The 25,020-nt window shown below is 45.7% G+C and overlaps 1 protein-coding gene across 3 annotated transcripts in view; it reads left to right on the top strand.

Moving 5' to 3' along the window:
• NTRK3 (neurotrophic receptor tyrosine kinase 3) overlaps positions 1–25,020 on the top strand; it is a 218,672-nt gene that overhangs the window by 135,167 nt on the left and 58,485 nt on the right. The window contains exon 13 of one of the 3 annotated variants that reach the window (XM_054642289.2): positions 2,833–5,566. The exons of the other annotated variants lie outside the window; for them this stretch is intronic. Within the exon in view, the coding sequence (XP_054498264.1) occupies positions 2,833–2,951 (119 nt within the window). The 3' untranslated portion in view covers positions 2,952–5,566. Of the gene's footprint in view, positions 1–2,832; positions 5,567–25,020 lie in introns of those variants that run through there. 3 annotated transcript variants of the gene reach the window in all.

Genomic DNA, 25,020 nt, shown 5'->3' with positions numbered 1-25,020 from the left:
TTGCATTCAATTTTCTTGTCCTTTCATTGCCACATCCATCCAGCCTGCTTAGAGAAATGTCCCATCTGCTCCCTCCATCTCAAGCTGTTAGAGCTGCACAGCAAATCTGAGCTCATTCCTCCTCCCCTGTTCTCCAACACTCTCCATACATTTATTCCACTACCATACAATGGCTATTAGTAGAGACAGTATTATGTTTTAATTTAAAAAGCATTATCACTATAACTGGGAGAAGCACAAAGTTTAATTTGTCAGACCCTTTCCAATTTTGTTGGTCTTTGGAGATGTTTTTGATTTCAATCTACAGGGTGGGGATTTTTACCTCCTTACTATTTTCAGGCTTGCATGTTGGAGTTTCCCTACAAATCTACAACCAATGTCAAAGATAGTATTTTTCGTCCCATTTTCCAGCTGGCACGGACAAATGTGAAACTCCACGAAAGTTATTGTTTTTAAAATTTCCCGAACTGTTCTAGGAAGTTGAATATTTCTATTTCTCCTTTTTTTTTCATTTTGACAAGAAAGAAAAAAAAAAAAAGTAAAGCAAAGCCCCCACATTTTAAATGATATTTCCAAGCCAGTTTTTCAGAAGCTAATAGCTGTGATGGTAGATGACATTTGTCATAGCAGCATCCAAACTCTGAACCTGTTGAGATTCACCCATTTTAACCCTGGACATCTCCGTGAGCATCATCCATCTCACATGTGTCAGCGAAGACATAAACCTAGCAAGAGCCTCGTTGGTTTCTGCTCCATACAAGAGAACGGGGTTAAAGGTAGCAGCACAATAGGGGAAACAGCAGTGAGGAAGAGAGAGAAAACCAGTCAGGAGAGAAGCATGTTGTTTTTCAGATTCTTTGGGGACTTTTAATAAATCAGAAGGAGAGGATGCCAAAAGGACCGGTGCTGCCTTGCTCTCTCAAGCCAGCGGGGATGTGTGCTCAGCCCTTCAGCTCCAGAAACGTGGGCTGTCCTCCTGCCATGCTCCTCGTCGTCCCTCGGCAGCCCCTGCATGTCAGTGGTGGGCTAACCCCACTGCAAAAACCCTGCTCTCACTGGGATTCACAGCACAGAGAGCAAAGCCCTTGGAGTCCCCAGCCTTAAGTCTTGCTGATCTTTCACATGTCCCTTCGCTGGGGCTGTGTGTCCCCAGTGGGTTTTTAGGTCTGTTGGATGTGGCCCGGCAGAAGTGAAATTGCCTTAATTTAGCAGAGCTAAGAAATGCAAGGAAAATAAAGCAGACAGGAGTTCTCCTTGGAGATACTTGGTATTGTTGAGGATAGACTTTCCCAGCTATCCTTTGGCAGCCATAAAATGTATTTATATTATGAAAACCAAAACACGATAAATAGTGACATTCAGGGATGCCATGTTTATTTGTGTCCCAGTGACTCTGATCACTTTAAACCATGAGAGTTGAGCTGGGCTCTTTTTCACTCTCATTTCGTTTACTAATGATATTTCATCACTTGGAATTTGCCTATGAATCTTGTTTATGACACATGAACCAGAGCTGAGCCTGGCTTACTCTCCCATGTGGATCAGCCCTTAAGGGCCGCTGAGAATAACAGATAGTTTCCCCCAAACAAGTTAAACAGTTCCAAACCAAACAAACAGCTTTTGTCTGCATCCCCAGGTCCATCAAAGGAAATGTGTTTGATGTGCAGATGGAGTAAGATAGTGCAGTGGAGAAACATAAACTGATATAAAAGACAAAATAGAAAGAAGAAATAGGAAAAGAAAAATCTTCTGGCTGGTGCACTTTTGGTGTGAGAAAATTTCCTAGCCTGTTTGAAAATACTCTTCCTATTGAGATCAATTCTTAATGGCATCCAAGCTGCTCCATGCTGCCCTAGTGATGCCAGACTTGAATTAACTTAGCTGATTAGTTCAGGATCCTGTGACTGTATGAGGCACAGGAGTATTTTCTAAATCTTAGAGCAATTATGTAGACAAGACATCCCAGTAATATCTTGGAAAAACCCTTTAAACCCATGAGAATTTGCTAGAGATGAGAGAAATCCCCAAGATCCTGCCATGCATGTCTTGGTTGTGGCAAAGAAGTGAATTTCCCTCACTGGGGCATCCCAAGGCAGATACATTCTGAGGAGATGTTTGATGCAACCCTTTAAAACATTATATTTGCCCTTTAAGTTTGTTGGACTGAAGGAAGGAGCTTGCCTATGATCTCTGCTCCCCTTATTTTTCTTTCTCATCTGGCCAGTGTTCCTGGCTAATCCTAATCAGATTTTTTAGAGAGGTGGGGTTGTGTGAGGAGAAGATGCCTCCAGCATGCAGGGTTTGGTGTAGATGGGACATGTGGGGTGAAGAAAGGTCTGTGGGGTTATGAGAGTCAGGTGTCCCCAGCCTTGAAATGGTACTTTTTGGCTTCAAGAATGTTGTGCCAGATTAGATAAATCCTGAGAGAGAAGTGGGCACAGGAAGGAGCCTCCCTATTCCTCACTGTCTGCCTAGGGAAAAGATGGACTAGGTAGGAATTTGGACTTAATGGGAACCTCTGGAAAAGAGTTGTTCCCAGTTGTCTGTCCAGACCTCTTGCATGCCCCTTGTCCTCAGAGCACTTGTGCCTGCACACTCCACATGAAATGATTGCCTGTTCTTTATGGAAAGACAGAGTGAGGCAGCCCTGCCTGGAGAGGACATTTTGGCTTTAATTTAATGGCAGCCGTTTGCTAGTTATTCATTTGGTTCTTTTTTATATAATCACATGTGTGTCGATATCTCTCTCTTTTTTTCTAGTTTTGCTCTTTTTTGTTTTTTCGTTTACTTTATTTTGCTTTTTTCTTTTTTCTGTTTTTTTTCCCCCTTTAGGTTTCAGAGAAATTATGTTGAATCCAATAAGCCTCCCTGGACATTCCAAACCTCTTAACCAAGGCATTTATGTTGAGGATGTCAGTGTTTATTTCAGCAAAGGACGTCATGGCTTTTAAAAACTCCTTAAAAGTCCCTGTTCTGATGTCAAGTTTATAGGCTGTGCCCTCAAAATGGTGGGAAGCAGTAAGCGTGGTCTGTATGGATTGAGGTCTCCTCCTAATAGGACTCTACAGCCCTGCCTGTACACACGTTAAAGCCAACTGAAACTGTGGTTTTCTGTCACCAGATAACAGGGTTGTTCTTTTCCTCCAATGGTCGCTGTGTTCGTTAAATATTCCTGCAAGGCACAACAGCAGCAATGAGAGCAAAATAAAGAGAATTAAAACCCAATTGAAAGGAGTCATCCTAATAACACAGTAAATAATTGTACTTTTGCTTTAAAATAAAACACAAAACTAAAAAAAAAACAAACAAACAAACAAAAAAAAAAACCAACCAAGCCAACCAAACTGACATCTTTAGTCATGTCCTCCCTGCTTGGAGTTTTCCTTGTAAGCTTGTGTCTTCGCAACACCCAGTGAATGCTGCCATCACCTCTCACGTGGCACCGCCATGGGAGGTCTCCCAGAGCGAGCCGAGGCGGGGAGCCTGGAAGAAACTAAAGCAGAACGAAGACTTTTGGTAAGAACAAAGGCAGCCCCGCTCCCAGTTCTTGCACAGAAAATAATGTTGGAAGGAATGAGGATGGAAAGAGGAGAAAAAAAAAAAAAAAAGTATCTTACTTCTCTGACAGGAAAAGAGTGTGGTTATCTTTGAAGTGCACATATTCTAGGAGGCTTCTCTTGTTTGTCTGTCTGTCTGTGTGTGTTAGAGCGGCTCGTTGGATCTGACTATCTTGTTGTCGTACTCTGGTCTCTCCCTGCTGCTTAAATGATGAGCTTTATCTGAGGAGTTGCCTGCACTTCCCACATGGATGGAGAATCCATAGCGCAGGAGGGTCTGTGTCCTTGCCAGGACTAGAGCAGTAAGCAAAGTGGAAAAGCATATCAGACGCACGCAGGTCCCATTGCTGGGCCTTCTCCAGCCCCATTTAGCTCTCCCCTCTATTCCCACCCCACTAGAGATTGATTGTAACCCAGTTGCATACCCAGAACCATCAGCTCGAGGCTGGCTGACTGAAGGAGAGGAAAAAAAAAGTATTCTATTGCTTCTTCTCTGGCAAAAACAGGAGTATCAGTCCTGTTCTGGCCAATATTTGTATTCTCTCCCCCTCTCCTATCCCACTTTTGTCTTACTTCATCCAAAATCTCTCAGATGGAAAAGTAAACCCTTTCATCCTGTCCTTAAGAGAAGCCAGCTGCCCTCGTGGCAATTTGTAGGGCTTTCCTTGGACTCTGTGGATGTCATGTGTACGGGAAGTACAGATTTGCTCACACATATCAGTGATAACCTATAAGCAAAGCAAATTTTCTCTAGAGGACAAAAAATATTCCAAAAGCTTCAGGTGTGGCCAGATCCTTTTGAGAGAAATATTGGACCAGGAGCTTGCTCACCAGCCACTCAGCTTTGCTTGCCTTCTTGGTGGCCTGAGGTGACCTTATCACATCAGGGGTGTCTCTAAATCACCAGCCCTCAAGGGTCACTGCCACTGGAAAGAGTCACAGTCCCTCTCCACCAGAACTGGGCAGAAGCCTCAGAATGGATGTTCTGCTTCATCCTGCCTTTACAGGTGACCTGCATGAACCACCCTGGAGGTTGCCAGGAGGTTTTATTATCAGCTGTCCCATAGGGATATCGCTGGGAATATTCCATTCTCTTGCTTCTTCTCCTGGTTCGTTTGCATAAAAAGGTAAAGTGCAATAGAAGAGTACTGGAGAGATGGTGGCAGATTGCTTTAAGTTAATGGACATGCCTTAGGGGGGCATCTGCGTTAGCACGAGGAGACCTGGCTCAGGTTGGATGGCTTCAGAAACCATGACCAAATCTCCCAACAACGTTTCCTGCCCGCATCGGAGCTGGAAATGCCAGAGGTGCACTGCCAGAGAGGACCTGCGGCCGTGTGCCATGGACACCTCAATTCTGCAGATTCACAGAGTGAGGAGGAGCTTCGCCGAGCGTGTGAATCACTGGGTGCTTGTCTGAACTGAATTTCCCCATCTCCTGGAAGTTGCCCACCTGACCTGGGGATGTCTTGTCCGTCTGAACTGTCTCCTCTCCCTAGCACTGTTCAGGGGACTCTGCTCTCAACTGTGTGTATCAGTCGTAGAGATGCATCTGTGGGCCTGGACCAGAAGCCTATATCCAAACACCCTAGCAGAGGAAGGGTTGAATTTTGCAGCTCAGGTCCATCTCTGCTTAGAAGAAATCCTCCGGACCGTACAACATAATTAAAAGCAGTTCTCCCCACTGTGATCGATGTCTCAATTTGTTTAACACCAATTAAAGTCTCTGGTTCCTCACTGCTGAAAACGAAAGCCAGTCGTGGCTGTTTGCGATTGGTGGCTTTAAGTAGCAAGTCTAAGGATGTTTCTTTTTTAAATTTTATTTTATTTTTAATTATTGTAAATCATTACCTCATTTTCTGTCAATGAGATTCCTCCATCTTTGAGCATTCTTATCTTGCCATAACTATCATCCTGTGCTAATGGGAAATGGGACGGTCCCTTTTCACAGAGACTATAGGGGTGTTCAATGTCTAGTTTCTTAATAAACACTTTATTTTCTAACGAAACAGCTGCACCAGGCCTCTTCTTTGAAGACAAAATAAATAAATGTTCAGAATGACATGTCCTATAGTCTACTTCTTCATGAAATGATCCACGTGTGGGGAGTTTGGTTTGTTTTCTTCTTTGGCGGGTGCAGAGGGTGGGATTTACAGTTGTGATGGGAACATTGCTCAGGTGTAGCTCTTGCTTCTGTCACTCTCATCAGGCACAAAGATATTTTCTTGCCTGGGAGCTTAGCTGCTAATGGTCTCAGTTGACAACCTGTTGGTTTTTGTAGCATAAAATGGTCATATTCTCAGGGACAAGCTGGTACTGCAGGAGATTGTGTCAGGATTTGCCAAGACAAGTTTCTATAGTTAGTGGAAAAAGTTTTATTAGAAGCCTTATCTCTCAGGGAGCCTGACAGTAAAAGATTGTTCTGGCTGAAATGCTTTTGTTTCAGGATATGCTGTTGCTTCGGGTCTCCTTGCTTGGCTGTGCAAATTGACAAAAACCAGCAAAATTGGCTGTTGGGTGTTGGATTGTTGTGCTCTCCTCAGGAACAATTCACCTCATGTTAAGCTCTCAAGGGCGTGTTTGCTGTAGAGGCAGTGGGGTACAGGTGAGCACTGTGCTCAGGCTCCTCATTAGAAATTCATGTCCAGGTGGTTGGAAGCTCCAGGAGGAGAGAGGAACCATCCTGCAGTGTGGGGGACTTGGCACGAGGGTGTGTCTTAGTTGTGTCTTAGGATTGTTCACAGGAGATGTCACTGATGTAACTAAAAGCTGCTGTGCCAACCTGCAGGTGACAGTGGGCATGAGGACGGGGGTGTGTTTGAGCACATATTGGTGGATGGTGCTGGAACCCTCTTAGAAAACCTGGTGAGAGTTTTGATGAGCAAATTAAAAACATGTTTTCCAGCATCCTTCTGTTCCTATAACTTTCTGGCATGACTTTCAAGCAAATGTCTTAAAATGATGCTGTGGGTGAATTTCTGCATGACCTTCCCTTCTAATGAATGCGTCTCTAGCAGTGATGGGGTGCTGTGGTTCACAGGATTAGGTGATGGCTGAGACCTTAACCTTTTCAGGAATGTCTGCAGTGCCCAAGACAAATGTCTGTCTTCTAACATAACCTTACACAAGGGATGAACAGCTGGGCTGCATTGGATTCCATCCCTGTTTCCTTTTTCTTTCTGAGGTGTGGGAAACAAACATGGGGTTTAGAAGCTCTGTCTTTTCTCCTCCACTTCTGCAGGGTCTATGAGCTTTCACAGCCCAGAAACATTGCAAACAGTGGTTGATTAGCCAATTACTCAGCCTGCTGCTATGGTCAGCTTTGGTTCACTTTGCTTTGTGTTTCAGGGCAACTGACTTCTTACGTATGAGTTCCCACAATACTTTTAATGCTGTCAGTTCAAAAGGAGCTGGTTTAACTATGGGCTCTGACAGGCATCACAGAAGGGTTGGGTTGTTTCTTCTTGTTCTTTCTTCTTGGCTGTCTCTGTTGCCTGATGTACCCATGTGAAGGCTCCATGCTCTTTGTGACAGCTGATAATGCTGTGCTGCTCTCTCTCCCCACTCTGGCTGCAAATGACTCTTCAAATAAAGAGTTATTACTGAAGGAGCTTGGGATGCTGGCTTGGTAGGGTTGGGGCAGAGGACCTCTAGCAGGAATGATCAGCTCCTCCTGAACATCACAACCCTGCCTCCTCAGGGCTTGTAGAGTGTGGAGCCTGTGTGTGAATAAGCAGAGAAACAAAGTTTTGGCTCATTGTACTTTGACTCTAAAAAGATGGAGTCACCTTTCTTTCAGCTCCTGCTTGGAGGGAGCACGATGGGCACAGTGTGTTTCTGGCACTCCAGCTCTCTCCAGGATGGAGTCATTGTGTGGGACCTTGGGCTCAGATTTGCTGCAGGGTGTGTGGGATGCTGTAGGTCATGATTGGGGTATATTGAGTTTCTGCAGCTGCTTATCCATATTGTACTGAGTCCTGATGTTCTTTGCTGCTCTTTTGTCTATTTAGATATGCTTTTGAGGAGTCATGCCTTCTCTCCCAAGAGGCTTGAGCTTGTTTTGAAGGTGGTGGTTTGGTGTTTCTTTCTACCATCAGGCCTTTGTCCTTTCCCTGTGTCCATGTCCTGCTGTCCAGGGAATTCCTGGGAGCTGTGGGGAGTCAGAGGAAGCTGCTTCTGCTGATTCAGCTCTGCTCTGATTTGTACCCAGAACAAGCTGCAGATCCTCAGGGTTAAGCCTGGCATTAGCAGAGGATAAAGAGGCCTAGACACAGTAGTAAAGCTAAAAACCACAGGTTTGGAGGAGCAGCAGCAAAGAGAGCACACAAGAAATCAATGCTGAGTGATTTCATTTTTTTTTTCTTAACGTTTGGAAGCACTTCTGGTGCTGTTTGTGCAATGAGTCAAAGAGTCCATATTAACCATGCATTTACCAGTGCCTGCAGAGTCTGAACAGTTGGAAGAAAATTTAACAAACTGTGGGGAAGTGCATATAGCTGCTTTGAAGGTGTGGGTGTAGTTTGATGAGAGACCTGCCCACTCTCAGCTGGAAAAGGTGCTTTACCTGGTGAAGCAATGATGTCTCTTTTGCTGTTGTGCTGCATTTTGCTTTGCCTTTATCTTCTGTGGTTTCTCCAGTGCTGTCTCCACTACTTTCTTTAAGACAGGCAGGCTCCTTGGTGGTGCCAGCATGTGGTCTGATGGCACAGAGCTAGAATAAATCCCAACCCACACACCAGTAAATAACTGCAGGAGGATTCCTTCGCAAAGAGATGATGATAGTTTCTCCAGCAGTAAAGCAGAGTGCAACTGCAAGACAGCTACATTTGAATTTTGGTATTATTTTGAACTTGTGAGTGTAATTGCTGACTAATCAGCAGGAATAAATTTTGGTTGTTCTATACAAAGTGGAGGGATTTGTTCTAAGTGCTGGTTAAGTGATTTACTCTGCTGTTAGTGACTCATTTGTGATCTGTGCCTGATTCCTGCAGAGAAGTTGACTTTTTGTAAGCATTTGTTTATTATTTCAGAGTATTTGGCCTTTTTTTCTCCAAGATTTTGCTTCAAATATTCATGTTGTGTGATGGGTGTTGGTTTTGCTCTTGGATTGGGTGAGTGAATGTTCCAGACAGGTAGTGAGAAATGTAACATGCAGAGATACCCTTCAATCATCTGTTATTTGGGGTTGTCCCCAACCCCATGTTTCTTTTTCATATGTTGGGATTAGTACCATCCTGACAGATCTTTCAGCAGGCAAGAAAAACTGTCACTGTCTGGGCCTCTGGAACAGTTAAGAGCTTGTTTTCAGAGCAAGTATCTTTCCTGGCTCCAGTCAGAATCCTGGGAGCAGCCTGTGTCTGACCTGTGTGTGGGTTTCCATCCACTGGTGGCAGAGCAGCCACTGCTGGAGGTCAGGCTCATTGATGAGGAGTCAGGGAGAGCCAGACTGGAGCTGCATTAGGCTCAGTAAACTGCCAGGATGTCTGAATAAACTGATTTTGGCCAGGTCATCATTATCTTAAGTGAGTCAGAGATGTGACCAGGCTGTTTATTAAGATAATTAGGAGAGGGAAGGAGGGAGGGATGCTTACAGTCCATGGACTAGGCTGGTGAGGTGGTGGAGTATATTACAACATCTGATACAAGAGAGAGAGAGCTCCTGGCCCTGCAGGATGATGTATCCAAGGCCTGGTCCTGCCAGGATTCAGTCCCTGGTGCCACAGTCAGGCATGTGCAGTGACATCATGCTAATGCACATTTCAAACATCACTGATGTGAGCTCATCTTGCCAGGCTGAAGAGTCATACCTCTGCTCAGGTTTCCTCGTGAGGCCTTGTTGCCTGGCAATTTTAGAGATACTCTGGATGAACAGAGCATTTTGGGTTTGCTGTATCAGTGCCAGGCAACATGTGGGGATGAGAGGAGCAGCTGTGCACGGTCACTTTTTTTTTGACAGTGCCTGGTCCAGCCTCCTGTAGGCTTCTGAAGGTGGCTGCAGGTTTGCTTTGAGCTTTCTGGACACGTTGGTGTGACGGTGTTCACAGGGGTCTGAGGATGAGGGAAGAGACAAGGATCTGACTCTGTGTTTCAGAAGGCTTGATTTATTATTTTATGATAGATATTATATTAAAACTGTACTAAAAGAAGAAAGGATAGAAAGGATTTCATCAGAAGGCTGGCTAAGAATAGAAAAAGAATGATAACAAAGGCTTGTCACAGCTGACTGTGATTGGCCATTAATTAGAAACAACCACATGAGCCCAATCACAGATGCACCTGTTGCATTCCACAGCAGCAGATAACCATTGCTTAAATTTTGTTCCTGAGGCCTCTCAGCTTCTCAGGAGGAAAACTCCTAAGGAAAGGATTTTTCATAAAAGATGTCTGTGACACGTTGGTTTATTGGGTGGTCCCAGAGGGTTTGGAAGTTGAAGTGTTTAAGCTCCAGTGACATGCTCAGCACTGCTGGAACACCTGCAGAGGTACGAGCCCCCCAAAGCCAGCACGTCTCACCACCCACAGGCATTGCAGGAGACTGAGAAGGGCCTCCCTTAAAGACAGGTAAGTGCCAATTTTTCTCCTTCTAGGGAGCTATTGTGTGTAATGTGCTGGATTCAGACCTCTAGCAGGAGTTATTTTGATGTATCTCCTCTAAATGCATCAATGATAACTGACTGCATTAGACAGTATCAGTGGGAAACTGTCAGTCCCTGCTCAGGAGAAAGCAGGGGCTCTTCTGGCTGGAAATGCTGCAGGTCTGGCACTGTGTGGGAGTGGAAAACCAGAAGAGCCAAGTGCTGCTGGGGGCCAGGGCTGCCACCCACAGCCGCTCCTGTTTGGCCACCAGGTCAGCTGTGGTGAAGGAGGATGCAGCCCAAATGCCAGCAGGTATGGCAGAGCTGTGGGAGGTGTTTGGCATAGCTGCTGACTCCTTTAGAAAACTTGAGAGCACAGAACTGCAAGGGTGGCTATTTGATGATAGTGCCAGTCTCATTTTCATTAGCAATCAGCCAGAAAAAGGCTGTGGTGTGCCTTAACCCTCCTGCCCAGGGCCAACAAGAGAATGCCTTTTCTGCAGCCATATGACACGCTCGCCACTCAATCCCAACAGAAGATCTTATAGCCATGGCTTCAGAAGAAGGTAACAAAATCCCTGACAGTGTATCTTGGATGAAAGTATCATCCTGAGAGCTCAGTTTAATCTTGTTAACCTGGGAGTTGGGTAAAATTTTCTGTAGGTCCTTAAGCTTCTCTCCATGGCTGTAATGTGTGGAGCATCTCATGTTTTGCCAAATTTCCTTCTCTGGATTCAGTGGTGCTGGCACGAACCTCAAAAAAAAGGAAGAAAGGGCAGAATGATATCAATAGCAGTGTCACAAGGGAAGGCAAATATCTCTCACCAAAAAGACAGAGTATTCTTAGAAAACAAAGAAGACTCCTCAGCATGAAAGATATTGCCATGTACACCCAAATAGGTAAGGATTGACAATGTCCCTTCCAAGGAAGATCTCTAAGACTCAAAGAGCAAGGAAATGTGGTGATCATGAGCTGTAGATACAGCGCAGACTGAAACCTGTCTCTTTGATCTGAAAGGGCCACTGAAATCAAGGGGCTGCACAGGAATCTGTTTGGGTGATGCCTTGAAGGGCTGGTTCAAGCCTTTGGGGCATGTCTGTGCCCTCAGTTAATAGCAGTGTGCTGCTCAGTCTCCCATCCAGCTGGGCTGTTGGTGTGCCAGCACAGGGAGGGAGCCATCCACAGCTTGCTGGACATGATCCACTGAGGGCTCCAGCCCTCCCTCTCTGAAACCTCTCCACCTCTCATTTCCCTGTGCTCCCTGCTGAGTAAGAGCAGGTCCCCACTGGCTGGAGCTTTCACCAGGTCTCACCCAGCCCCATGCTTAGGTTCCTCAACAAGAAGCCAGAGGATGGTCATCTCTGCAGTGGGAAAGGAAATGCCTTTGGCATGAGAGCCCTGGAGCTGTCCAGAGTGGTGTCCTTGTCTGGAGAAGTAAGTAGATGCCTGCTGATCATGATGCAGGGGGCTGTGTGTGTTTGTGTTTGTGTGTGTAGTAGGAATCAAATATTCATGTTGGAAAGGTGGTGTTGGATTTCCAAGGGAAGAAACACATTCATTGAATGTGATCCACAGCCCAAGGCAAAGGACTGGAGGTCGGGATGGTAGAGCCTTGAGGGGATTAGGCTGTGCCATGGAGGTAAGTTTTTGCTGCAGTTCTGTATAAATGATTGAAGTCCCCACAGTCCACTGGCAGTGTCCATGCACTGAGACTGCCAGGGATGGATGAGAACAGCCTGGCTCTGAGCTGGGTGTGATTCCACACAGCAGCTCTGGAGACCCTCAGCAGCACATCCCTGTGTCCTAGAGACTGAGCTGGGGTCTCTCACAGAGCTCAGCTGCAAGCTCAGATCAGCTGCTCGGGTTTGAGAAGAAGGAGGGAGGCACAAGGGTCCTCTCCCAAGGGACATCCAAGCCCGAGTGCAGGCAGCACACATGCTGCTCCCTGCTCCCTTAAAACCCCCTGAAAAAAAGACTCTTTGTTCTAGGAGATATAGATTATATATATTTTAAGGCTCCATGAATCATTCATAGCCCAAAGATAAAACTGAGCATCAGAGCCAAGGAAAGGCTGGGGCTGTGAGGCGAAGCAAGGAGCCTTCCATTATGTATTGTACTCAGACTTGACCTGGCAGTACCTCCTTGAAATCTTGCCTTGGCTTTGGGAAGCCCTCTTTTTCTCCTAAAGATCTGAACTACTCACCCTGTTTCAGTAGATAATTGTAGGAGGAGCATAATCAGCTGCTTCCCTTGCTGTGCAGCTTGATGGTTGGTTTTTGAAGAGTTAAAGTGTATGTCCAAGTGAGCATGTGAGAGCACAGTGGGGCTGCCAGGAAAAGCATGGATGTGTTGGCTTGGAAGGAGAATGAAAGAATCCTAGGGATGCTATGGGATCAAGCAGGGTTTAAGGATTAACAGTTAGCCTGGCAAACAGTGTCAGGTAGGGATTATTGAATGGCTTGGGAAGAGAGTCTGGGTGTTTTCTGACTGAGCCAAGCACTTCCAAGCTCACTGTGGCACAAGCCAGCTGTGAATAAGGGCTCCTGCTTGCTTGTGGTCACTTGGTGGTCAGCATGAAATGAGTTTGTGAGTGTGAGCCTCGTGCCTGGCAGGCAGATGTCCTTAGCCCAGAAAACATCTCTGGTTTCTTGGATGGAAGCAAATGCTGATGATTAAATCCAGAGTGTAGCTGTATGGCAGTGATTTGTGGTGTCCTGACCTCTTGGCAAAAATAAATGTACAACACAACCTGTCTGGATAGCAGCAGAACTCACAGCCAAAAGGGTGGAAAGCGAGGAAGAGGGACTGGTTGTTTGGTTTATTTTCTTTGTGCTTTGCTGTTGTTGTCTGTTTGATTCTGTAATCTACGAGAAGGGCTGGAAGTTGAGCTTTCACTTTAGCAGATCATGGTTTTCTTTCCTATATTAGTTGTATTACAGTAAAAATTCGTGTTCTTCATGTCCTGATTAAATGGCAAAATGTTGTACCAGAGCAGCAGGAAACTCTCATGTTGCTTTGCTATTTCCTTTTTAATTACTGTCACCAATTCATTGGCAAGAGTAATCTTATTGCTCAGAGCTAGAGACACCTTCCCTTTCCATTGCTATACAGCCCCAGGGCCTGTAAAATGCACTTTTGGCAGTAAGGTGAAGTAAAGAGTACTTCATTTATTTGCTGCATTTCATTTATGCCAGCACAAGAGCTTATGAGGCCACAGTCTAGCCTGAGTATCTGGTATTGTCCAAGTTAAAAATAACCCCACTTTGCTCTCTCAAAAGTTGTTTTTCACCCAGAACTTTTCAGGGCACTGCTTGGCCAGACAGCAGTGACAGAATTAGGGAGAGAATGGCCAGGGGTGGGGTGGGGTGGGGTGACAGGCACCCCACAAGGTCAGGTAAGTGGCTGAATCAGAGCATCAGGGCTGGCAGCTGATGGTTTGCAGCAAGCAAGCACCATGACATGCAAGATGTCTGCTGCAAAAACTGGGAGAGAAATTATTTGGAAACACGTGCTCTTTCTAAAGCTTTTATTTTTTAATAGAGAAAACCTTTCAGGCCCCTTTTTAATTCATAATAAAGAGCAGGTTGAAAAGAAGGAGAGGGCAAATGAAGACAGTGAGGCTTGCTAACTTCCTTTAAAGTTGGAAGGTCACCTTTAAAAATGGATGAATGCAGCATTTGGAAGAAGCTCCAAGGCAGCAGGCCTGGGGTTCAGCACTAGAATAGGAGGCAGAACAAAGATGAAAAGAAGAATCCAGTTGGGATCTAGGAATAGCTGCAGAGCTGCAGATCCCCGTGGTGGACTGGGGTGGAGGCGGTGTTTGAGGGAGCTTCTCTTTCCCTGCCTGCTCTGGGAAAGCTGCAGCGGTGCGTGGTGATGTGCTGGGAAAGTTAAATTTGGAGCTGGATAGCCAGCTGGACTGCACAGGGGCACATGGATGGGTGCTAGCACTGTGGGAGTGAGATTGGGATCTGGGATAAAATTAAAGCACTGCCTGCCCATTTGCATTCAGGGATGCTGGGTAGCTCTACAGCTGCCTTGCCTGGTTTGGCTGTGTCCCCGATGACTTTTCCCCTTCCTGGGACTCTTCAGGGAGTGGGAAAAGGGTGATCACAGCAGGAATGCTGGTGATGGCTTCCTGCTTCCCAGAGCCAGCCCTTCCCACCTCTCCTTGACACAACCTGGGAGCTGTCTGGTGGGTACAGGACATTAGGGGAGGGGTGGTGGCTGTATTGAGTGACCCTGGTGTTGGTCTCAGCTGTGTCTGCCCTGGGCAGAAGTTCCCTGTGTCAGGGGAACAGTTCTGAGGATTCAGCTAAGTACTGAACACATTTCATATTTAAGCAATTGCCTGTCTTTCCCTCTGAGCCACGACGCAGGGGCATCAGACACGTGCTATCTATTGCTTATTAAGTGGTTTAACAAGCCCAGCTAATTACAATGTACTCAAGGATTTTGTAGCTTACGAAGGCAGTCCCTGTTTGTTTGTGTCAGTGCTTTAATACATTAATTCACCAATTAAGCCTCGGGAGGTGTGTGTGCTCACACAGCTTTACATATGGGGAAGCATGTTGATGGTTTTCATGTCAGCTGGGGCTTCTCTGGCTCTTACAGCTCCAGCTCTGAAGGGATGCTTGTGGTTTTACAGCCTTGTCACTGGAGGAACATGCATCCCCTACATAAAAACATTGTTCTCCCTGCCCAGAAATATGTTGTTTTACAAGACTCAGGCAGACATGGGCACTGTTATTAAGGTTTCCTTCTCTCAGACAGGCCTTGGAGATTTCTTGGTCTCTTTCCTTCTCAGTGCTGATAATACAGGCAATTTGTGCCTGAAAGTGTTGTCTTCTCTGCCTCAGTTAGTCCTGAGAGGTCAGCAGTGGGAGGTGCTGCCTGTGACATATGCATTTGTTTGCAAAGGGCCCAGCACATTCATTAAGCCACACGGTAACGAGCAATAATCAGTGCAGAAGGAGCCCAGCGTGAGCCAGTGCAGGGATGGGCTGGAGCAGGCAGAGAGGGTCAGAGGTAAAAACCTCCTCAGAGCACTCACAGCTCAATGAAAAGAAAGCAGTCATGGGGGGGAGGAGAAGGAGAAATAACAGATTAAAGGAAATTGAGCAACTGTAATAAATACACTTGAAATTGAAGTGATTATATTCCCTGTGGAGCTGAAGTGCTGAGGAGGGTCTGCAGAAAGGGCAGCCACACAAAACCAGTGGCCTTTTGGAGAGCTGGCTTACAGGGAATGCAAAATGAGTGGAGGAAAGATGGCTGGGCTTTAATGCAGGTCTTTCAGACACAGTTGGGAAGGCTGCCCTAAACATTCAGTCTGGTAGAAATAAAGATAACAAAAGGCAGGATGATGGGACTGACATACACCAGGCTGGCTAAGCCAGAGACTGGAACCATAATGGAGCACTGCTGAAGTACCACAATGAAAGGAGAGGGGAGGAAGAAGTGTGCAGGAGAAAACAAAGGGGTGGAAAGCAGCAGCCATGCAGATGCTGAGGGTGTATTTCTGGCAGGGAAGTCCTTTTGCACATAAACATCTCAGAGACAACAAAAGTGGCCTCACATCAAGGAGGGGTTTGGAGTTTTGAGGAAAACAGGAATCTGGTGCAGAGGATGTGGAGAAGAAAGTGTTTATCTTGAGAGTGATATATGGAGTACTTACACTGATGACAGAACAAAAGCCAGCCTGAATCAGTGATAAGAGGAGAGAAAGATTATTAAATATTTTTCATCTGCCAAAATTGCATCCAGCTTTATGGAGGATGAAGAGTTCATATCAGTGACCAGCTGTTCAAGGGCACGGGACCAGGTGAGCATCCTCTACAGATGGAGAGCACATCCTCAGGGTATGCACACAACTTGCCAAGCTCTTTGCTGACATTTTAATTTGCCTGTTTAAAATTGGGCAGATGGATGAGAGTTGGAAAGTGCTGGACATAATGGGGACAAGAGACAGACCAGTGAGTTTGGTGTTTGCACTGGGAAATTCTTGGGAAACTCCTTAAACTCTAAAGGATGTTGTGGGAGAACACCTGGAAAGGGATGATTTGTGAAGGCCAAAGAAATGGGGCTTGAAGGGGTGGGAGGTCACACTCAGCTAATCCTGAGGAGCTCACTGCCACCATATCTGAGGGAAATTCAGTGGATAAAGTACATTGAGGTGTTCCAGAAGTATGTGACAAGAACCAGGCATCTGAAATTAATGACTAGGGGTAGAAGCATTGACAAATGCATCGACAAAACAAAGAACCCGTGTAGAAATCTGCCCTAAGAGCAAGAGACAGAAAAGAGATGTTGCTAAAAGTGTTTCCAATTGGAAACAGGCAGAAAGTGATGTGTCCTGGAAGTCACTGTTAATCACCTGTGTTTTTCTTGATGTTTGCTAATGATCTGGAAGAAAATGCTGAAGGCAGGACCCAGAGTCCTCTCTGCTGTAGCATCGTGGACTGAGGGATTTTTCACCAGCATGGACTGTGCTCAAGGTCCCAAACACAGCCAGAGCCTCCCCTGATTTGGGATGTGTTTGAGAGAGGAATCCCTAGAGAGAGAGATTAATGCAATTTATGCCACAGAGAAACAGCACTATCCACTAAGAAAGGATAAATGAAGCAAACTGGGCAGAGTAGGAATTTTTTGTTCATGGAACTCTTTCCAGAAATGCAGATGTGATTTTTAACAGCTCGGTAATTATTCATTCCTTCTTTATTTTTTTCTTCTCTCTCTACAAATCCAGTTTCTAGTTTGGAGACCTCAGATGACTTGATGTGAGCTCTGTTTGCAGGAGAATTGCAGCCTGGCTGTGTAAATGCAAGTCTGAGTGAAGTTTTGAACTCTGGGTGCTCATATGCACTCAGATATTGATCTGGGTATGTTTTCCTACTACCTGCTTAAAAAAATCTCTGCCCTGGGAAAAGGTTAAAAGACTTGATTTAAACTCTGATTGATAAAGAAAAGACTTCAAGGTGACCTTTTCAATACAGGCTGAATTTGGGGTCACTTTCCAAGCTCAGATTGCAATAAGGAAACAGGATTTGTAGGGAGATTGATGGATTGGATTAGTGGCCTCTCATTTTGCCATGTTACCCTCCCAATATCTGATGCTGGCCCTTCAATTAAGGCAGTTCAGGAAAACAACCTATATAGTCTTGTTCAAGGTATTTTTGGATGAAATGAGACCTGTCCTAGGCTAGTGAGGAGAAACAGCTTAAGGTATTGAAGATCTTTCCACCATTATATCCCACTCAGTGCTCTGCAGCATCACCGACATATATTCGTCTACAAATTGCTGTTGCCAGCTTTAGGAAGTTCTTTTTATGCCTCTGCATCCTCAAGTAATTGAAAAACAGTATTACTCTTTCCCACCTTCCCCAGAAATCTTGCTGATTTTGGGCCTTTCCGCTAGCAGTATGTTCTTGCTGTAAAACTTCATAATACACATTTAAATTTAAGCTGTTAAGCCATATATGACATATATAAAAAGTATATGTGTGTGTGTATATATATGTGTATATATATATATATATATATATATATATATATATATATATATATAATATCTTGGTTTTGTAGCTGAGGATCCTCATAGGTTGCCTTCCCCATGTGCCTTGAATACCAACTTAAGAATCATCCAGTCTTCAAACAGAGTTCAGTTAAAGCTGAACATGCACCTTTTCACCATCTGCAATTAATCATGTCTTCTGAGGCTACCAGCACTGCAGAATGTTTTCTTGAGTCTCACCAGGGCCTTTAAGAAGAATTAACTGGGTATATTTCCTCTGCTGCAGACACTGATGTTTGGCCACAGGAGAAAACTGTAGGATTCATTTTTTTTTCCCCCCTCTTGTACTCATTGAAATTTGTGCAGGATTTTGTGAAAATTCACCCCAACCATCTGGCTCGTAATCGTGTGAGACATTGCTGAAGGATGACAGACAGAAAAATGGACAAATATATATTGTTTTATCACCCTGTGTTCTCCCCGTGCTGGGAGTGTCAGAGACAATAACCCAGGATGGATTCTCCTTTATAACCACAATAAGGGACAGAGTGAAGCAATCAGGGAAGGATGCTCTAACAAGAGCGTGTGGTTCCTTAACCAGTGCTGACCTCCTGGTGATGAGGGATTTTCAAAGCCTAACCCAAGGAGACCTGTTTCTGGTTCAGCTCTCACTGCTCAGAGAGGTTTGTTTGTGCCAAGGAGAGGAAGGTTGTGCTGGCTGGACAGTGCTTCTGCACAGCCAGTGCCTGGGGGACAAGTTGGATCCCACCATGGAACAGCTTTGGAGTCAATGCACAGATGAGCTGCTGCCTTTAGGGATCCTCTTCTGCAGGATGGACTCAGGGTGCCGGTGGGCTCCTTTCTCCCCTCTCTTTTTTTCCTACAGCAAGGGGAACCTTGGAGGAAAAGTGGATTTCTCTTAGTGTGCAGCCTCACAGAAGCACCAGCACAAAATTAGTTGCTACTTGTGAGTCAGGCGCAGGGCAAAGGAGCACAATCATGCACAGACCTGGAGGGTTAAATGAGGACCAGCTGCTCTCCCCATCAGATTAGTAATTCCTTTGTATGATCCTCCTCCTCCTCTTTATCCCTCTCTGCATAATTTGCTACCTCTTAACAATAGCCTAAATCACCCAAACCACAGTAATTTTAGAGCCCAGCAGGCAGAGCTGTCTCACATTACTCCTCCTTCAGGGGTTTCCTTCTTCAGGAGGAGCTGCTGAGATGGAAAAAGGGATGTGCAGACAGAACAAGCCAGGGAAACCTCAGGCAGAAACAAAGACAGAGCAAGGTCCATTCGGGGTGGTAGGAAAACGTGGATCTGAGGGAACACCTCATCAAGGCACAGACATAAAAACAGCTCCTGTGTCGGTCCTGTGAGGAAGGGAGTCGGAGGAGGTGGGAAGGAAGGAGAGAGATGGAAATTGGGCAAACTAGAGAGAGACTTTCTAACAAAATCATAACTTGAGTCTGAGATCTGTCTCTCAACACCTCATGTTTTTGCTCCATATGGCCTCACTTCTGGAATTTTCTTGTTCCATGGGTTTGGCTGCATTAGCCACTCATTTAATGACCACCAAGCAAAGTTGTTGGTGGGAAAACGACTGGACATGGGGCAAAAAGTGATATTACTACCTGGAGTTTATAGACACACACAAAAAAAACCAGATGATGCTACATTTCTTTCAAATTGTCCTTTTCCTTTTTTTCTTTGTGATGGTGGTGAGGACAGCAACAATCAGCAGCACTTCCAACCTGCCTGGAGCTCTAGCTGGAAAATGCAGAACACAAGGCTCTTTCACCAAATTTTCTGCTTTGAGACGGTCCAGGAATTCTGTCACAACAGATTTTTCTGAAAGTCTTTATGCAGTTCCACATCTGGAGGAAACTGCACTTTGTCTAAAAATACTTCTTCATTTTGCACCCAGCTTTGGGGTCAGTTCTTGTTCTGTACTTTGTAATGGAGATCACAGTTTTAGTTTGAACCACTACCAAGCCATACTTCTTTCTTTAGTGCCACCCTTCTAATAGTCACATATTTTCCAGAATATATTCAATATATCTGGAATTTTTTTAGCAATTATGGTGCGGGCTAGATCCTTCAAACTGTGAATAAGGGCAGTGACTGAACAACACTGAAACAGCAGTATCAAAACTCCTTAAATCTTTAAAATTAGAAGGAAAAGCTTAATGCTGTGACCTGAACCTGTGCTGCAATATCTGCATGGGTATGCAAGCAGGCACTGAGGTTGATGGCTGGGATGGGAATGACAGCAGCAAGATCTGGCTGCTGAGGCCAAAAAAAGGCAATGATTGAGCAGGGGATGTCTGTGGGGCTCAGTACTGGCTGGGCTGAGCTCTGCTGGTACCTTTTGGAGGGAGCAGTGGTGGTGACTGGGACACTTTTGTGTCTGCTTGGGGTGAGGGGGAATGCAGTCTAATCAAGGCTGTTGCAGAGATACGTGAGATTTTCAGTGCTGCTCCCAAACCAAGGAGTGTGAAGAGCCAGTACAGGGACAATGGCTGGGACAAAGTCTCATGTGGCACCAGTTAAGCCAGCCCTGTGTGGCATCTGCCTGCTGGGACACTGTGGGGATACAAAAGCCAAAAGCCAAAGCTCAGGCTGAGTTCAATGTTAGCAAACTCCTCCCTTCAAAGGACTCAGGAACTCATTTCTGGCCCTGCAGCAGCTCAGCCATGGAGGGGCTGCTCCTTGGACTCTGCTCCATCCCTGCTGGCTGGGGAAGTGTGAGGCACTGGACTCTGCTCCATCCCTGCTGGCTGGGGAAGTGTGAGGCACTGCACTCTGCTCCATCTCTGCAGCGGAGCTCTGGCTGGGGAAACGGGAGGCTGCACGCTGCTGAGAGCAGGTTCTGCCAGGCTCCTGGCCCTGCTGTAGCAGGCAGAGCCATTCAGTCAGCTCCCAGGCTGGGCAGTCCATAGCCCTGAGCCCCTGTGACTCGGGGGTGGAAGGTAAGGCTCTGTGCTCCTGCTGGCAGACATTCCCCGAGCTGCCAGGCTGCTGCTGAGCCCCGGTCACTTCCCACTTTCTTGTGATTATCCATCTCGGCAGTAGGATGCTGATAAGTGTCTGATTACTGTGTTGTGGAAGCCTTAAGCCTGAAATCTGACTATCACGTGGTGCCTCGAGGGGCAGCCAATCCCCCTCCAACCCTCCACCAGTAATCCTTCCTTTGCCCTGGAAAAATAGTAAAACAGAAAGACAAGTGGTATCTGTCTGCAGCAGCACTTTCCAATCAAGTGAAAACTAGCTGGAAAATCAAATCAGCTGGTAAGTTGCTGCAAAACACAACTCTATCTCCTTAAAATCTCCTGTTTTCAAGGGATGAGCTGAACAGCAATAGCTGCTGATGTAAAACAAGCCATTATGCCTCCTATCTCCTCTCCAAGCCCCCCTCCCTGCAGACGCATGAGTCTGAAGGAGGCAGATGCTCTCTGAAGACTATTTTCCTCTGTTAAATAAATTCACTTTCAAATAATGTGTAATTAAATGTGTGGTATTGAATTAATGTTTTATTCTGAGTGCTTTGGCAGCAGGGGACCTAGGGGCCTGGCTGGTGGAAAGAAAACATGCTCACCAGAAAGACTCCCTTCTCCTCTCTCTTTCCCTTTTCCTCCCACCCTGCCAAGAATCCCAGCCCCTGTTTCCAAGAGCTGCTGGAGTGTATCAATGAGTTGGTGAGGGCAATGCTTTGTGTAAGATCCCTTTTGTGATACGTTGTCATGGGGCTCTTGGGCATTCACCCAGTGCAAAGACCTCTGCAGCCCACTCCTTTCCCCCCTCTACCCATGTCTTGATATTCTTAGTCTTCATCCTCAGAAGGTGCCAGCTGTCTGCTAACCTTGTATACAAAAGGCAGAGCCTGAGTGTCCCCTCAGGATGAGAAGTTGGTGCTGGGTGTCTAAGGAGACAGAAGCTGCTGAAGCTGGAAAGGAAATTTATCCTTCCAGCCTAGTGGCAGACAGAAATCAGGAAGCTGCAGACGATGTTGGGAATCACTGGATGGTTTTTAGGCCTTTACCTGGAATGTTAGTGAGGTTTTGGTCCCATCATCAGTGTTTGGTGTTCCCCTGGGAGCCAGCTGAGGAGTTGGTGCGTGCAGAGACATTGGCAAGCACAGGGTGAACCTGTCCCCAGGCTCTGCAGGGGTGACAATAGCAAGGGGGACCAGAGGGACTGTCTTAACCTGAGAGGATCTTGAAACGTGTCTTTAGCACAAGCAGTTTAAGCAGAGACTGAGTTGGAGCACAACTGGGAGCCCATTTACAGCTGCCTGCTGCCTAACCCCAACCCTGGCAGCCACAGGGAGCCTTGGGAGCGTTGGGTTTCTTCTGGTAAAGTCTTCAAGGTCTCCACACTAAAGGACATTTTAATCATTGACAACAGCTCAGGTGAAGAGATTTACCTTGTTGGATCAAGGGAAGGTCCCGTTGATATTAACTCTTGCTTGACTAATTCCAGAAAGTCATAAATCTGCAGGAAGAGGAGGAGATGGATTCTGACTCAAAGGCAAGAACCCACTGCTGTGCAAGGCATGGATGTGCTGAAGGGTTCTTTCATTTGCTGCTGTGGTCATTGTCAGGCTGGGGGTGATGTTCAGGGTCCTTCCTCTTGCTTTTTCTCCTTTTGTTTAGCTCTCCCCAGGATAACTTGGTTCTGCAGTTGGTTCTGCAGGACTGTGTAGTGTTGTGCTTCCTGGTTGAGACTGCTCAGCATCCATGAGACACTTTGTATTGCTCTCTTCATAAAATAATTGCTAAGTGGTTTGTACTCAGGTTTATGGGACTGAAATGGATGAGAAGGGCTTGAAATTGTGTGTTTTTTCTAATAGGAATGTCAGGTGGTTTAAGGTCAGAGAGAAGTTTTTGCTTAAAAAATGAGCGTGGAATGGTGCCGAGTGCATTCTAAATTTACTATTTTTCAGATTTTTTTTTTTCCATAAAGTAAATGAGAATTTGCTTTGGTTTGGGTTTAAACTTTGCAGGTATGTCACACCAGGTAATGTCACCTGCTTCCAGGTGGTTGTCAGGGTGTTTTGCTGAGGGAGCCTGGTGGGCTCTGGAGTTGCTTCTGATGAGTTGTTGGTTTAAGGGGTGCTTGTGCTTTGCCTTTCTATCAGTTCTTTTACACACACACCACACACACAAAAACTCCCTTTCCATTTCCCTTCAGCTCCAAGAGCACTGTACATGAGCACTGTTGTTGGTGGTGGTCTCTGTGTGTGGCTGCTTTTGGAGCTGGTGCTGCAGCTCAGAGGGTGCTAATCCAGTCACTGGATTAGCTGCAAATCCCACCCCTCTGTGCTGCTTGAGGGCTGTTCTGCAGCATCTCTCCCTCAAAGAAGGGCTGGCTGGACTCAGCTGGAAACTGAAAGGCAGCACTTTGGGTCAGGGCTTCCTCTCCATCTGCTGTTGCAGCAGCAAAAGCCAGAGGAGCTGGTGATGTCCTGATTGCCAGAGGTATGCTTGGAAATGGTGGATGTCAGGTATTTCCAAAGCTCCAGAGATCTGGCATGCAGAGGTTGCTCCTCTCCAGTTTCCCTGAGCTCAATTGCACTGAACTTTAGCTCCTGGTGTAGATTGGTATAACTGGATCATTCTTTTAGCCAAGATTGTCCAGCTAAATGCATCAAGGCCTGTTATTTTTTACCAAGGTCCATTTAGCAGCATGTAGTGCATTAGCTCTGGGTCTGCTGGGTCAGCTGAGCAATAAAGCCTCCTTCCCACCTGGGAGCTGCACTCATGCCTTGTGCTGCTCCCAAGGAATGAAGGGGATGGTGAGAAAATGAAAAGAGCTGCAGAAACATAAAATAGCTCTCTCTTAAAGTCTTTATGAAGGAGTACGATCGTTAACTGAGCTGAAGGCTGTGGTTGCTCCACCAAGGTCCCAGAGATTCAGATATGCTTTACATAAATCTCTATGATTTGTGTCAGAAGTGCTTGGTGCTTATAATCATGACTTTTTTGAGTCCAAGTCCTTGAAGGGTGCCTTACAGAGGAGCTTGGCAAAGACCCAGTGTCTGGGCACCATGCCGAGTTGTTGGAACGTGTACCTGGGCCCTTTCCCAGAGGTGGCTCATGTCAGAGCTGGGACAGAAGCCACCAGAAGTGAAGGGCTACCTACTTGGAGTCCAGGCAGAGATAAGAAACAGCCTGTTTATGTCTCCATTTTTTAAAATGATGTGGGACTGATTCTCCCTTTGTTTACATGTACTTCACAGCAGTCCATGATTGAAATCAATATCCTCCATTGACTTTGATGGATTTGCACCAGGTGAGGAGGGAGACTCGGGCTCTGTGCAGCCTGCTTATGTGTTATCCTCTCTCCCTGTGAGACAAATCTGTGAGAGAATGCCTTGCCAGCCCTCCAGTGGCAGGGCTTTTTAATCTGGTCCTGCCCAATGCGCGTGCTCTACTCTGATCAAGGTACATTGGGTAACTCATTGAGTTTGGTTCCCATCCAGGCTGTGATTGACTGCCCAACATGAAGGGCCCTCTGCTTGGTACTTACATGTGGTGGTGACAAGATTTCCAGGGTAAATTTTAAGCTTTGTTTATTTGATTTTAATTGCGGTGGAGCAGCGGAGCTGTGCAGCATTTACTCACAAGAGTTATTCCAGCAGTGTCGAGGAAGAAATGAATGAATCACATTGACTAAGTGAGAACTTTGCTACCTTTTTTGTGGACAACTTATGTAGAAAGAAAAGAGAAAATTCTTTGGCATAAATTAGTTGTTACAGCAAATGACTCAGCCACTGCTGAAAAATGTCATTGTTGTTATCATTTATAAAGTGCTGTTGATGCAAATGAGGCATTAGCAGCTTATGAAAATCAAGACCATATCTACAAAGAGCCCAGGATCAGACCCAAATCAGGATACCCTAGAAACAGATCTAAAATAAGTCAGGTTTAAAACAGGGCTTGAGCAGCAAGAGGGGCAAAAAATAGAGAAGAAGAAACAGAGATAAGAAATGCCATGAAGTGAAAAAGCAAAAGGAGGGAGGAGCTGGTGATGGAGAGGTGCAGGAAAGGACCTACCTTTAGGGAAAACAGAGTCACATATTGGGGAGGTGAAAAATTTATAGAAAATTGATATTGGTCTTTTCTAGGCAAGAAGAGGAATCTTCCAATAAAGAGGGCAGCAAAAGTAAAAGTGGAAATGTCTATAATTTTGGTCTATTCCACCAGCAAGCTACAGGTTGCTTGTCAATTAATAGTCCAGGGTCAGGAACCCACTAGAAATACAAGAAGACAGACTGCTAGCTATTTGGGAGTTTGAAAGATGATGTGAGGAATTAATTGAAATTAATTTAACAATTGAAACTGACCTGGTGTAAATGATCCAGCATTAGT

The sequence above is a fragment of the Agelaius phoeniceus genome, chromosome 13 (assembly GCF_051311805.1).
Source record: "Agelaius phoeniceus isolate bAgePho1 chromosome 13, bAgePho1.hap1, whole genome shotgun sequence".
In the NCBI taxonomy this organism is placed as follows: domain Eukaryota; kingdom Metazoa; phylum Chordata; class Aves; order Passeriformes; family Icteridae; genus Agelaius; species Agelaius phoeniceus.
Note: the sequence above shows the minus strand (reverse complement) of the source record. Positions and strands in the feature narration are given on the sequence as shown.